The sequence below is a fragment of the Histoplasma capsulatum genome (assembly GCF_000150115.1).
Source record: "Histoplasma capsulatum G186AR genomic scaffold supercont2.10, whole genome shotgun sequence".
Classification (NCBI taxonomy): domain Eukaryota; kingdom Fungi; phylum Ascomycota; class Eurotiomycetes; order Onygenales; family Ajellomycetaceae; genus Histoplasma; species Histoplasma capsulatum.
In genome coordinates this window covers 122,440-134,433 of record NW_025544810.1, presented here as the reverse complement: position 1 = coordinate 134,433, position 11,994 = coordinate 122,440, and the positions used below count along the sequence as shown (strand labels likewise).

Sequence of the window (11,994 nt, the reverse complement as noted above, 5' to 3'; positions counted from 1 at the left end):
CACTCCTTGCTGCTGAACGAATGAATGCTTTGGAGAAACTTGTCCTTGTATTGATTTGTATTTTATTGTATTATTATTATTATTATTTTTCAAATGTCCTAACTTGTAGCAATTTGGAAAGCCATAAATTGAAGCTGGGAACGGAGGAAGAGGGGAGTGATGGCAGAAGAAGAAGAAGAAGAAGAAGAAGAAGAAGAAGAAGAAACAAAAGCCTCGCTTTCTTACTCGTGCTCGGCGTTGGTCTTTGATGCCGCTTCGGCGGTCAACCTTAGTGCTGCTGGTGTGTCCGTCTTGGGGATATGTAGCTCGACAAGCTGGAGTTATTTTCAGAAAGGGAAAAAAAAAGAAAGGAGTTAGCTCTCATGTCCTTCCGTTTCTCGGAAATAATCAAAAGGGCAAATTTATGCAAACGCGGTACAGGCAAAGATCAGTCAGTGGGCTGAGAGAGCACAAAAAGGCAAGAAGAGAGACAAACTCACCTGTAAAGACTTAGCAGAGGAAAAGCTCTCATCCGCAAATAGGTCTACTAATTCCTTTTTTGTCTTGACGGTATGCGTTTTAAAAGTGCTCGATTTGGCCCCGAATGCTGGAACGAGATCGCCGAATTTCCAGGGCTGGATGTCGTTGTAGGACGCATCCCAACCGTGAATGCATCGTTCGATGGTGTAGCCGTCGTTGCAAATTACGAAGCTATAGTCGTCAGCGATTGAGATTGGAATTTTTTCATCGTCTCCTGAGGGCTATGTTTTATCGGTGTCTATCTAAAGAGGGTTTGTCAACTCACATGATAGGCGTTAGGTTATGCCGGATCATGGTGCTCAATTCCTGTGCCGTTAGCTGAAAGCTGCCATCCCCGATAAAGAGTACGGTTCGTCGGTCTTGGTTCCCCCGCTTCGCCGCAAGCGCAGCACCTTGACAGGCACCGAGGGCATAGCCAATACTGCCCCACAGAACCTGGCTCAGGGCAGTGACTCCTTTGGGGAACCTTGTCTCCCAGATGCCGAAGTTGGCAGTGCCTGTTTCAGTTATGATGATGTCTTTCTCTCTGAGCCATTGCCCAACTGTAGGCCAGAACCAGGCATGGGATATAGCGGATGTTTCACTAGGTTCCTGTTTTGGTGGCTGGTTTATGACGCGGGGACCTGGAGTTACATTTAACTGCCCCATACGGTCGACCACTTTGCGAAGAACGCCCTTCATGTGGACATTTGGGTATTCGGAGTAGCGAACGGCAACGAAGTTGCTATGGAAATCAATTGAGTTCATACGACCGATACGATACGTAAATCCAGCCGTGTTGAAGTCTGACTTGATGGCGCCAATGTTAAGGATCAGATCGGACGACTCAACGCGTTCTTTGACCCCTGGGTTTGAACCATTGCCGGCATAGACACCGCCGTAGTTCGGAAGTGTTTCATCAATGGCACTCTTTCCCATTGGTGTGACGAAAGTCGGCAGACCGGATTTTATGACGAGGTCTTGTACTTCGTCAAGGACACGGTGCCGGATGGCGCAAGCGTCTACCAGAATGACTGGCGATTTCGCCGCATGAAGATATTTCAAAACAATCTCCACAACGTATTCCTCCTTTTCCACCTCGTTTTCTGGGCGTTTCAGGTCAATCGGCGTCTTCAGACGCTCTCCTTCCACTTTCTTCTTCGTCATGTCAGTGGGCAAAGTGATATATACTGGCCGACTTCGAATCCAACACTCCCTTATGGCGCTGTCGATCAGGGCAGCAGCTTCATGTGGGTCATTCAACTTGGCGACGTAGCATGAAATGTTGGCGCTCATGTTAGCGAAGACATTGAAATCCCCGTTGCCCAATGTGTGATGAAGCAACATGCCGTCACGCTGCGAAGCTGTACTGGGTTGGCCCACGATGTGCACAACGGGGACGAACTCGGAATAAGACCCTGCGACGGCATTCAGCGCGGAGAGCTCTCCGACCCCGAAGGTCGTGACGAGTGCTCCCATTCCATTCACGCGTGCGTAGCCATCCGCAGCGTATCCTATAATGAGGGAGTTAATTTCTGACAGTAGTTATTGCTTTTTATGACCGGAGTAATTGCATCCAGAAATTCCCGGGACGATCCGTTTACACATTGCATACCAGCGTTTAACTCATTGCAATTCCCAACCCACTGGAGACCGCAATTCGGCAGGTAGTCCAACGCCACTAAGTTGTAGTCACCTGGGAGAATGTTTTATTAGCACGATCCAGTTGCAGGTTGATGGAGAACAGATAGGCGGGTAGGTACCCGGAACGCCATGGACAGCTCGAATTCCGACCTGATAGAGCCGCGTGAACAGGTAGTGGGCAATGTCGACAGGGGATTTAAGTTCCTTGCTTGGAATTTCGGTTGCCATTATAGCTCTAATCGATGGATGTAGATGTAATGGACTTGTTGATGGGGGAATAGACCAAACTGAACGGAAAATGGCAGCAATGGCAGCCGTGTGGGATAGAGGAATCCAGATGAGGGGCTGGAACCAACTTTAAGTAGAGAGCAGAGGCTGCCCATTCCTGCACCGTAAGCTGGGATGGCCGGGACGCTGACATCGAGACAAACATGGTTTCCTGGCGAGTTGGAGATCTGGAACGACGATGAGCCAGGTTATGATGTCAACAGCCGCTGGGACGGAGGCTGACGGCTTTAGTCAGCACACCTTACGTCACGTGAAGATATCATTTTTGGCTCGAGACGTCACTCCAAGAAAATCTACTAAAGCAAACTGCAAAAGATCTTGAGGGAATACAGTCCAGGGATGGGACAGGAGACGGCAAGAAACCTGAAGTAGATTTCGTCCATAGGATTGCTGCCTTGGTCCAGGCTCTTCTCTGATATTTCGAGGAAGTAAAAATTATCCCTAGCGCTAAATTGGTCGCTCGAACCCAACTCTAAACGCCAGAGATCATTCAAGATCAGCTAATTGTATGTGAGTGTCTTTGAAGAAATGCAACCTTGATGAGAGGTGGCTGGGATTGGTATCTTTTAATGAGTTGGCCTTACTTTTGATTTCCACTAACTTTTATCCTTAGGAAGAGTTCGGCTCACTGAAAAGCTGACCGCGTAGGGAGTGTTCCCTTTGGGTTTTTGCATAGCTTTTACTACTATTCTTTATGTCGATCCCTGCAAAAAGATCTCACGATGGTGGGGTAGATAAATCATCAAAGAAGACCAAGGTGTGCATGCGCTCTTTGCGTGTCTTCTTTACATAACCCCCTATTTTTTCGGCTCTTGCGAAAAGTGTCGGCTCCAACAGCTCGCCTGGTTCTGGTATAGGATTATCTAACATTGAGACGTTAGAAATCAAATCTCTGGTTCAACAAGAGCAACACACGGCAATGGAGCTACAGGCGTGTTATTGAGAGAGGCGACGCGGGAATGTTTGTCACGTCCAACCGGGGAAAGGAGGCGAAATGCGTGTCCGAGATCATAGACTTACTCTACCAAGTCAGTTTTTACCTGGGGGCATTTTACTATCTCTTCTGCTCCACCCAGCATTCAGCGCATCAAAAACTCATCCTACATTATGAATTAGGACCTTGAAGGCCAAAGCCTTCGAGTTAAAACAACAAATCGTGGAGAATCATCTACTTCGGATGCGGATTGTACACAACAAGTAGAGAAGGAAGATGACGATATCGAGGCCCAAATTCGCAAAGAAATAGATGACATGAAACCAAATAAGAGCACCAAAAAAGACAGCAATACTTTCCAAGCAGTGAAACTGGACATACCTTGCCGTGCGTCTATCAGCATGCAATTCACCCCTTCTATTCATGGTTCATGGCCCAACATTCTCCATCCAATTCCCACCTAACATTTACATTTCCCCCGCCCATTCAAATCCATAGTCTCCTTCATAAAAATCGACAAAACGCTCGATCCGGTCCAAATTGCCCATCGCATTTGCAAAGACGCGTCGGAAGATCCAGCCAAAAAGCGCAGCCGATGGATCCAGCGAATAACGCCCGTAACACTAACGCAGAAGGTCCTCGGGGGTGGCCTTGAGCAATTATCGCGCGAGGTTCTGAAACCACACTTCCACTCTGGCGGGCCGTCGAAAAAGGTAGGAAGAATTCCCCGGGGGGTTTTCACAAGCTATCGCGATACAATTCCCCTTTTTAAGAAACCCCATGGTTTTCCCATTCCACTGCATCCCATTGGCCCTGTCTTCTTCCCTCCAAATCACAACGCAAAGTCCCCCAACTATGCTCTCCCACATCCCTAAAACAATTCCAAACTAATATATTCCATCGCCTGCACCCCACATCCCAGTATGCCATCCGCACCTCGATAAGGAACAACACAGAATGGACCCGTGACACCGTGATCCCTCTCGTAGCCAAAGCCGTCGGACCCGGCCACTCGGTCAATTTGAAAAGCTACGACGCGCTGATCCTGGTGGATATTGTCCAGGTAAATAAAACACTGTTGTTGTTTTTGCCAGCCCCCCCCCCTTTTTTTTTTTTTTGTTTCATTCCCTACATACCACACGCTCCTTACTTCTCCCCTTCTCCTTCTCTCCTTCTCCCTCCCGTTAACGTACTTACTCAAACCAATCTACCCCCCGCCAACCCCAACAGAATATATGCGGCATGAGCGTCGTCGGCCCAGATTACGATGCCCTGAAAAGATACAACCTCGCCGAAATATACAATCCAACCCCCAAACCCAAGCCTGCGCATGCATCCGCATCCGCACCTGCACCTGCACCTACCGTTGGAGAAGAAAAGAACAACACCCCGAGTGGCGGTGACGCAGACGATGACGCCGACGCGCGGGCTTCGGCTTCGGTAAATGGCGCAGCAGTAGCAGTGGCAGGAGGAGGAGGAGAGGAGGAGGCATGAGCGGGAGAGCAAACATTCTATGATACACTGATTCCTTTCCTTGAACGGACAAACCCCACTTTCCCTCCACCCCTTGGGCAGTTAGCATATATCATACTGCTGGCTATTATATAGCGGTCTGGGAACGAGTGAGAGCGGAGGGTAATAGTTGATATGCTTGGAGCAGACGGAAAATGTAGAAATCCTTATTTAATACCTCGAAAATGTAATGTATCATTTAGAAAACCTGAAGTCAAATAGATAGATATGCAAAAAAAGATTCGGATGAACCCTACCCTTGAAGGCGGCTGGAAAAATGCAAGGAGAACCGATTTAAATTTCTGCTACCGATAATGGAAATATCTACCTGCAGTAAAGGAAAAATGGAGACGTAATTGCCGAAAACTATTCCGATTCCCCTCAAGCAGCGTTGCCAAGTCCGCTGGTATTTATGTGTTGTAGCAAAATAAAAAGTCCTGCAGCCATGCCTAACTCTGCTTGCCCACACTGTAAGGACATTCTCCTCAGTCAAGAAAAAATCAAGGTTCTCTCCTTAGCCTTGGATTCAAAGATCCACCGTTAAAATTTCCTAGGGGAAACTTTTCTTTCAAAGAAGAAAGCAAAAGCAAAAACCAACCAGGCAACATTCATCACAGAACGAAGTGGTAAATACCGTTCAGATATACCACATCTTTAGTGCCAAACGATCTCCCTCGCCGATTGGAAGCAGCTGCCTTCCTTCGGATCTTGGAGGCTCCGCAGGGGGTGGGTTTTGGCCCTGTTTGACCTGAGGCCCAGAGCGGGGACCCGAACTTGCAGGGATATTTTCATGGGCACGAGCCCGGTTGGATGCCAAATGGGCATAATACACCGCGGGGACTTGGAGAATTGTCTGTTAGTTTATGCGCTGGATCCAAAAAGAGGAATGAAAACTCACAGAGCGATACAGAAGTAGTCGATCGCATGTATTGGTAACAATGCTCGTATATCATATTCTCCAAATCTTTCGGCCCGTGGTTCATCTCATCCACAAGGACATGATAGTGGACGGGGCGGGAGGTGCCCTGCAAAGCAATATGTGACCACAAAAAGAAATCCCATCCATGAGGACTCGTCACGTCCCTCTCAATCAAGGTCCCTGGCAGAGCGTTACCATTCTTATCTGCGGCATTTCTATCCCCTGGTTGAGGAAAAGCTCGAATATGGTGGCGTTTTGAGGCCACCACAACAGTCACCTTCCCGCCCCATTCCACACCCTTATTGAATTCCTTCAAGAGGGACTTGATAAATGGTATTTCCTGCTGCAGGACTTGTTGGAATTCACCATCCGATACTCCATCGCGGAAATAGTAGATATTCTGGGGAATCCTTCCCTGTCCAATTGTTGCAGACCACTCACGGAAGAGTGGGGAGAGCATTGACTTGATGTTAGCCTGGCTAATCATCTCAACATGATCGCCATTAGTTTCGCATGCTGCCGTATACCGACCACCAAATTGATCCATAGAAACTGTCATTGCAGCCATGGATGGCGCAACGCTCCCCGGGGAGGAGTGGGAAATATCAGCTCCGATAATCATGGTGTATGGAGGCAGCCCTTTGGTAATCTTCGATGAAATCCGAGCAGTAGTGCCTCCAAGTTTCGCATTGACCTTCATAAGGACATTTGAAATATACTGCCCGTTGCATTTCGCGACTTGAGAGGCCTGCAAAACTTGAGATGGAACACCAAAGCGGCAGTCACAGGATTTCTTGACCCTAGTATAGTGGAACGCATTTTTATCCATGACAATAAAAATAAGGAGCTCTGGGCGCTGGTTAAACTTGTTCCCTGTGGAATGAAACAAGCTATATGCCGCCTTCGCAGGATCTGCCTCAACCTCACCAATGAATGGCCGTGGGCTGGCAATGGCACCACCATGGCCTTGATATGCGCGGACAAAGGCATCAACGAATCTTTCAACGTCCGCCTGGTTTACATGACGACTGCGGAAGACCCCCACACCCCAAGAAGTTAATGGCTTTGAATTTTTAGCGTAAAACTTCTTCCCACGAAGATCCCATCTGCCCGCAGTACCTGGATTAACGCGCTGATTGCCGCCAAAGAGTATCTCCGGATTAGGGAGTAGACGGGCTTTGGTGGTCATCATGGACTCGGAAACCTTCAAACCAAAGTCGATGAGAACCTGGTCAGTAGCGTGCGCAAGATTTGCTTTCGATTCTTCAACGGCTCTGCGTCGTTCGCTTGGACGAGTGACTGCGAATTTGATCATGGATGCGGTCTGGAGCTCATTGAGCTTAAATGGGAATTTTTGAGGGCGATGGATTGCCAAAACCTCCATGGGGTAAACCACTCCCTTCTTGGTCATTTGCACAAGGGGGAGTTCCCAGTAACTAAGAACAACGTTGTATCGTGAGCGGAAGTAGTCGAAAATGCTCATTGTACGAACTTGACCAGTCGCCCTGTCGGTCACGTCAATTGTATATTCCTTCGCATTTGCTTGAAGGAATTCCTTGATGACCCATTCCCTGTCCGGGCAAGGGCAGCCCTTGTACGAAGCCTTAACAGCAAGCTTATGGAAACGGCTCAATTGATGAAATTTAGGGGATGGCGCGCGGCCTCCATGTCCATCATCAACCGGCCTGGTCCAGCTAATAAGCTGCTGGACATCTCGAAGCTCCAGGACTTCAATTGCTGCACTCAACAGAGAAATGAGCGCCCAAAAGCATGAGTTCGAAACATCCACGTTCAGGGCCAGTCGGCCGGGCTAGAGAAAATGATATGTTAACAAGATGCAAATGGATATGCTTGAGGACAACGTACGTTGACCACACGAATTGCCTGGTAGATGCCTTTATAGGCAAAAACCCCACCTCCAACGGACGCCTTTGGGTTTTGCTCGCTAAAGAAGGAGCGTTTGATCGCAATGAATTTGCCGCTTGGGGTTTCACGCAAAATATGGTCGAGACAACCTTAGCCAAGGTCGAAGCAGGTTAGATTTGAATATCAGAAGAAATTAAAACGAAAGGCAAAAAGGAAGAGAAGGGAAAGGAAAAAAGAAGGAGACTACGCACTCAGCCCTTCCAACACTTCCTTTGACATACTACCATTCCCACGAATGTATTCCTCGATAACAGCCAGGTTAACTTTCTTCGTCGGACGGACCACTAAGCGAAATATATTTGGAGTTCTTGACCCAGATCGGCCCTGCTCGGCGTCTAGGTCAACCATTACATTAACGTCGCTGGGCAGCCGAACGAGAGACCTGAGGCACTGTTAGCCAAACTACAGGTAACCTTTGGTACGTGAACAGTTAGCTTACCATGCCAGCTTATTCCCATCAAAAATGAATTTCGCTCCAACTGTGGCCTTTCTTGCTCGTGAGTTCCACACTTTTTGAACTATGGCCCGCTTTTCTGCACCATTGCCGATGTGTACCTATGTAGGGGTGAGTTATGAGATCGACTCTTAGGTGTAAGAGTAACTTACATCATATTGGTATACCGATTTTGTCGGGAATTGAGTGATAGGGTAAGAGTTAACGGCGACCGTGATCTCCTTGCCAGTGGCATTGTAGCCGGGGCGTTTAGCAAGGTCCTTCCGCGCGAAAAACTGCTCAGCAGACTGGTCAGTAACATGCATATGACGAAATAGAGTCGTGTCATCTGTCTTTTGCGTAGGCACTTTGGATCCCCCAGAGCCGCTCATCGTGGAGAAGTCGACGAGTGGAAAGCGGTTAGGATGTAAGACGATGAAAATAGAAATAATCCAGAGTAACAATAGAATATTAGAAAGAAAAACGAAAAAAAGGTATGTGGATATATGGGAAAGGGAGAGGAAGACAAGAAGTCAATCTAAAGGGGAAAGGAAGGCCATTTTATCTTCAGCAGAACCATGTGAATTCCCACAAACATGGTAATGGCCGGCTCAAATCGGGGACAGCTTTAATGAAATTCATCCTTAAAAGAAACTTTTCTTAGGTGAAACTGACGTTGTGACGGGTGCTGGAGAAAGAAAAGGGTTCGGGATCATGGTTGTGAATGGGATGCGCGAACCCATAAACCTAAAGTTGCATTATGAAGCTCCACCCCACTGCGCATACTCCATGGGCTACTATTCCACACCTCGCGAGTGCTGGAAAAGTAACAAAGTAGATAGGCTACGACGACGCCTATGTTGGGGGGGATGTTTGGCGTTTCTCCATAGACAGAGCGCATGAAAGGGGGAAACAAATTGTTACAGATCCCACACCAGGCGAATCATTGATGAGAAGCAAACACTGTGGGCTTCAAGGTAAAGTGACCCCAGTGACAAGACGGAGAAATATGCTTACTTCTGGATTTAGCAGATAGGCATCCGCTGGCAGGTCGATATTTCGACACATATCTGTGATTCTCGAGGCCCTCTCTGGATCCCGAGCAGGGTCTCGCAGAGGAAGATTCGAACCCTGCATAACCTGGCCGATACTTCCAATAGTTGGAGTTGCTGGAGCTGGGCTCCTACCACGAGATGGCGGTGACCCAGCGCGTGGCGACCTTGGAGGAGAGTTCACGCCAGCGCGCTGACCAGCACCTCCTGGCCCAGACGTGCCATCGAATTGAGCATTACTCTGAGGGTTTTCGTTCCCATTTCCTTCGTTATTAGGACGAGTGCGGCCGCCGCCTCGGCGACGACGCTTGCCTGCACCAGACATGATTTTCTAGTCTATCAACTGAATATATGGAGTTAGTGATGGCCGTGAGTTGGATCGGAGCGGGGAAAGGCCTCCCAGAAATATCGATGCATGGAAAGTAGAAACCAGGGTACGCTCACGGAAGACTGGCTATCCGAGAACAACGCTGTATGGTTCGAAGTCTGACAAACAACAAGGAATATGGCAGATATATTGAGATTGGAAAGTTGCGTTGCGGAGCAGGGAGCAAGCAGGGAGAAAGGAAAAAGAACGACGACGACGAGGAGAAGAATAATGAAATGGCAACAAGCCCCAAGCCCCAAGAAAAGAAAATGGAAAACAAGCAAACCAAGAAAGAGGCGGATAGTCAACCAACTGAAAGTAATTCAAACGGTGGAATGGCAGCTGGCAGCAACCACCAGGAAGGCGCAGGCTGGGCAGGCAATGCGGGCTGCAGGAGCTGCAGAATGCGTCTGCTTTGTATCCTGTCTGTTTTGTGTTTATCGGGAGGGAGGATCCGCAGCAAAGTGAGGCAAATGGTGAGAAGAGAATGAGACCTCAACTGAGAGCTTCTGGAAAATATGATGACAGAATGACAGGTATAACGTAGGAAAGCGGGAAGGAAATGAAGTAGTAGAAGGCTACAGGAGAGGTATCACAATGGATAGAGAGGAAGATAAAAGAGAGAGAGAGAGAGAGAGAGAGAGAGAGAGAGAGAGAGAGAGAGAGAGAGAGAGAAGGCTGTGGTCAAGGCACGGGTACCAGCAGTGATAAGAGGAAAGATTCAGATAGGAGATAAGACAGATACATAACTCACCTTCCACCCTTCTTTGGTATGCAGGTAGCTCAAAATCGCGAGAGGAGAGCGAGAACGGGCATGCAAGGATTGAGATTAGAAGTGAAAAAGGGGCCACTGAGGAGAAGTAGAGTTGGAGGGTATCCAGGGGAGGCTGTTGGAGGAGATGAATGAGGCCAGCAGGATGAAGCGGGGTGAGATGGTGAGTTGGGAGCAGTCAAGATGGGAAAACCAGCTAGCGGAGGTTGAGAACGAGGAGGAGATGAAGAATAAGATGATGATGATGATGATGATGATGATGAAGAAGAAGATGAAAATGAAGAAGAAGAAGAAGAAGGAGATGATGATGATGATGACTGACGATGACTGACGATGGTGGTGGTGATGAAGATGCAGTCGGACGGGCAAACAAGAGATCGAAATAAGCAACAACACCACAACACACGTCCTCCCTCTGCTGGACAGGCACAACACAACACAACACAACACAACACAGCTCACCCCCATTGAGAAGGCGTTACGTCACCCGTCTCCATCCCATCGGAGAGCCCGCGACAGCGCCCAGCGGCCAAGTCTCTCTCCCGGCGTTTCTCTGGCATAGTTATATGGTCGACAGGGCATCTCCACAGATCAGCTCCATGGAGGTCGAAAATGTGTCCGCCTCCTACCAGTGTGCGCACGCATGGCTCTCCCGCCAAAAGAAAGAGGAAAAGAAAGAAAATAAAAGGCAGAAAACCGATTTCACGGGGAGTGTCCTGCTTATCCCTCGCATATATCACAACCCCCTGAATCTGAATCAGGAATGCTCTATTTTACAGCAACTTGATTCGACAAGGACCAGGATCAAGCGCCACAAACAGACTCGCTGGGCGCCAGAGACGATTCTGTTAAAAAGCATCACACAACTGCATTCCTCTCCAATGCTGGGAAGAGAAGGCATCTATCTGCATATCCATCCCTGATGGACAAGATGGTCGAAGTGGGTTTCTGCTTATCTGTCGCGGCCATTGATTTGATTTGGAAATAAGGTTTTATGTGACGCTGAAGCTAAGCTTGGACCATGAGGGCTCGAAAATTTTATAGTTATGTTAGTTACCTAGCTCATCCCCTATTGCCAGGATGATTAATAGCACCAGGAAGATGTAGTATTCATGAGTAAAACTCAACTCTGATTGCCATGAATAAATAAATAAATGGTGCGAACGCCCTTTTGTTTGAACTTCCCCGCAAAAAAGGGTGTCAACCGACAACGGAAAAACTACAGAAAGGATGACAAGATTTCCCAAAGCTACCTTCCCTCTCTCTTGTTTTCTTCCTTTCATGTGATATGTATGATACAGATTTCAATGATGAAAATGACCAAAAAAAAAAAGGCCCAACTAGGAAAAGAAGGGGAATAAAACGGCAAAGGGAGAATAAAAAAGAAAATGAAAAAGATAGGAGACAAAAAGAGAACGAACACCCAATTTAACAGAACAGAACTGCAGCCCGTGTGTCATCGGAGGTAAGTTTCTCATGTCCTTTCGTCTCTCCAGTTTAAAGATCCCGCAGGAAAAAAAACCCCCAGGCACTCAATAGCCTTTTAAATAAATATTAGGAGAAGTAGTTCCCGCTTTTCTTTTTCCTTCATCCGACATAAATTGGAAACTATAGAACAGCAGCAACCTGACGCGCTCGTCGAATACAGC

General features: G+C 47.9%; 5 protein-coding genes across 5 annotated transcripts; 2 read left to right on the top strand and 3 right to left on the bottom strand.

The window, feature by feature from the left end:
- Positions 1 to 221: 221 nt before the first annotated feature.
- Positions 222 to 2,370, bottom strand: HCBG_06694 (pyruvate decarboxylase; the record flags this gene model as incomplete). The annotated part of the gene is made up of 4 exons (XM_045433743.1): positions 222 to 314; positions 480 to 690; positions 785 to 2,012; positions 2,262 to 2,370. The coding sequence occupies 4 exons, from the start codon at positions 2,368 to 2,370 to the stop codon at positions 222 to 224; spliced, it is 1,641 nt and encodes a 546-aa protein (XP_045285224.1).
- A 754-nt stretch (positions 2,371 to 3,124) lies between these two features.
- On the top strand, positions 3,125 to 4,239 carry HCBG_06693 (THUMP domain-containing protein; the record flags this gene model as incomplete). Its single annotated transcript, XM_045433742.1, has 4 exons — positions 3,125 to 3,187; positions 3,312 to 3,458; positions 3,547 to 3,751; positions 3,863 to 4,239. The coding sequence occupies 4 exons, from the start codon at positions 3,125 to 3,127 to the stop codon at positions 4,237 to 4,239; spliced, it is 792 nt and encodes a 263-aa protein (XP_045285223.1).
- A 976-nt stretch (positions 4,240 to 5,215) lies between these two features.
- HCBG_06692 (eukaryotic translation initiation factor 2c) lies at positions 5,216 to 8,546 on the bottom strand (the record flags this gene model as incomplete). The annotated part of the gene is made up of 6 exons (XM_045433741.1): positions 5,216 to 5,716; positions 5,775 to 7,605; positions 7,662 to 7,810; positions 7,913 to 8,103; positions 8,161 to 8,276; positions 8,328 to 8,546. 6 exons carry the CDS (start codon positions 8,544 to 8,546, stop codon positions 5,514 to 5,516), a joined length of 2,709 nt encoding a protein of 902 aa, XP_045285222.1.
- Positions 8,547 to 9,126: 580 nt separating this feature from the next.
- HCBG_06691 (uncharacterized protein) lies at positions 9,127 to 9,531 on the bottom strand (the record flags this gene model as incomplete). Its single annotated transcript, XM_045433740.1, has 1 exon — positions 9,127 to 9,531. The coding sequence occupies one exon, from the start codon at positions 9,529 to 9,531 to the stop codon at positions 9,127 to 9,129; it is 405 nt and encodes a 134-aa protein (XP_045285221.1).
- Positions 9,532 to 9,842: 311 nt separating this feature from the next.
- Positions 9,843 to 10,676, top strand: HCBG_06690 (uncharacterized protein; the record flags this gene model as incomplete). Its single annotated transcript, XM_045433739.1, has 3 exons — positions 9,843 to 10,049; positions 10,352 to 10,408; positions 10,455 to 10,676. 3 exons carry the CDS (start codon positions 9,843 to 9,845, stop codon positions 10,674 to 10,676), a joined length of 486 nt encoding a protein of 161 aa, XP_045285220.1.
- Positions 10,677 to 11,994: the final 1,318 nt, after the last annotated feature.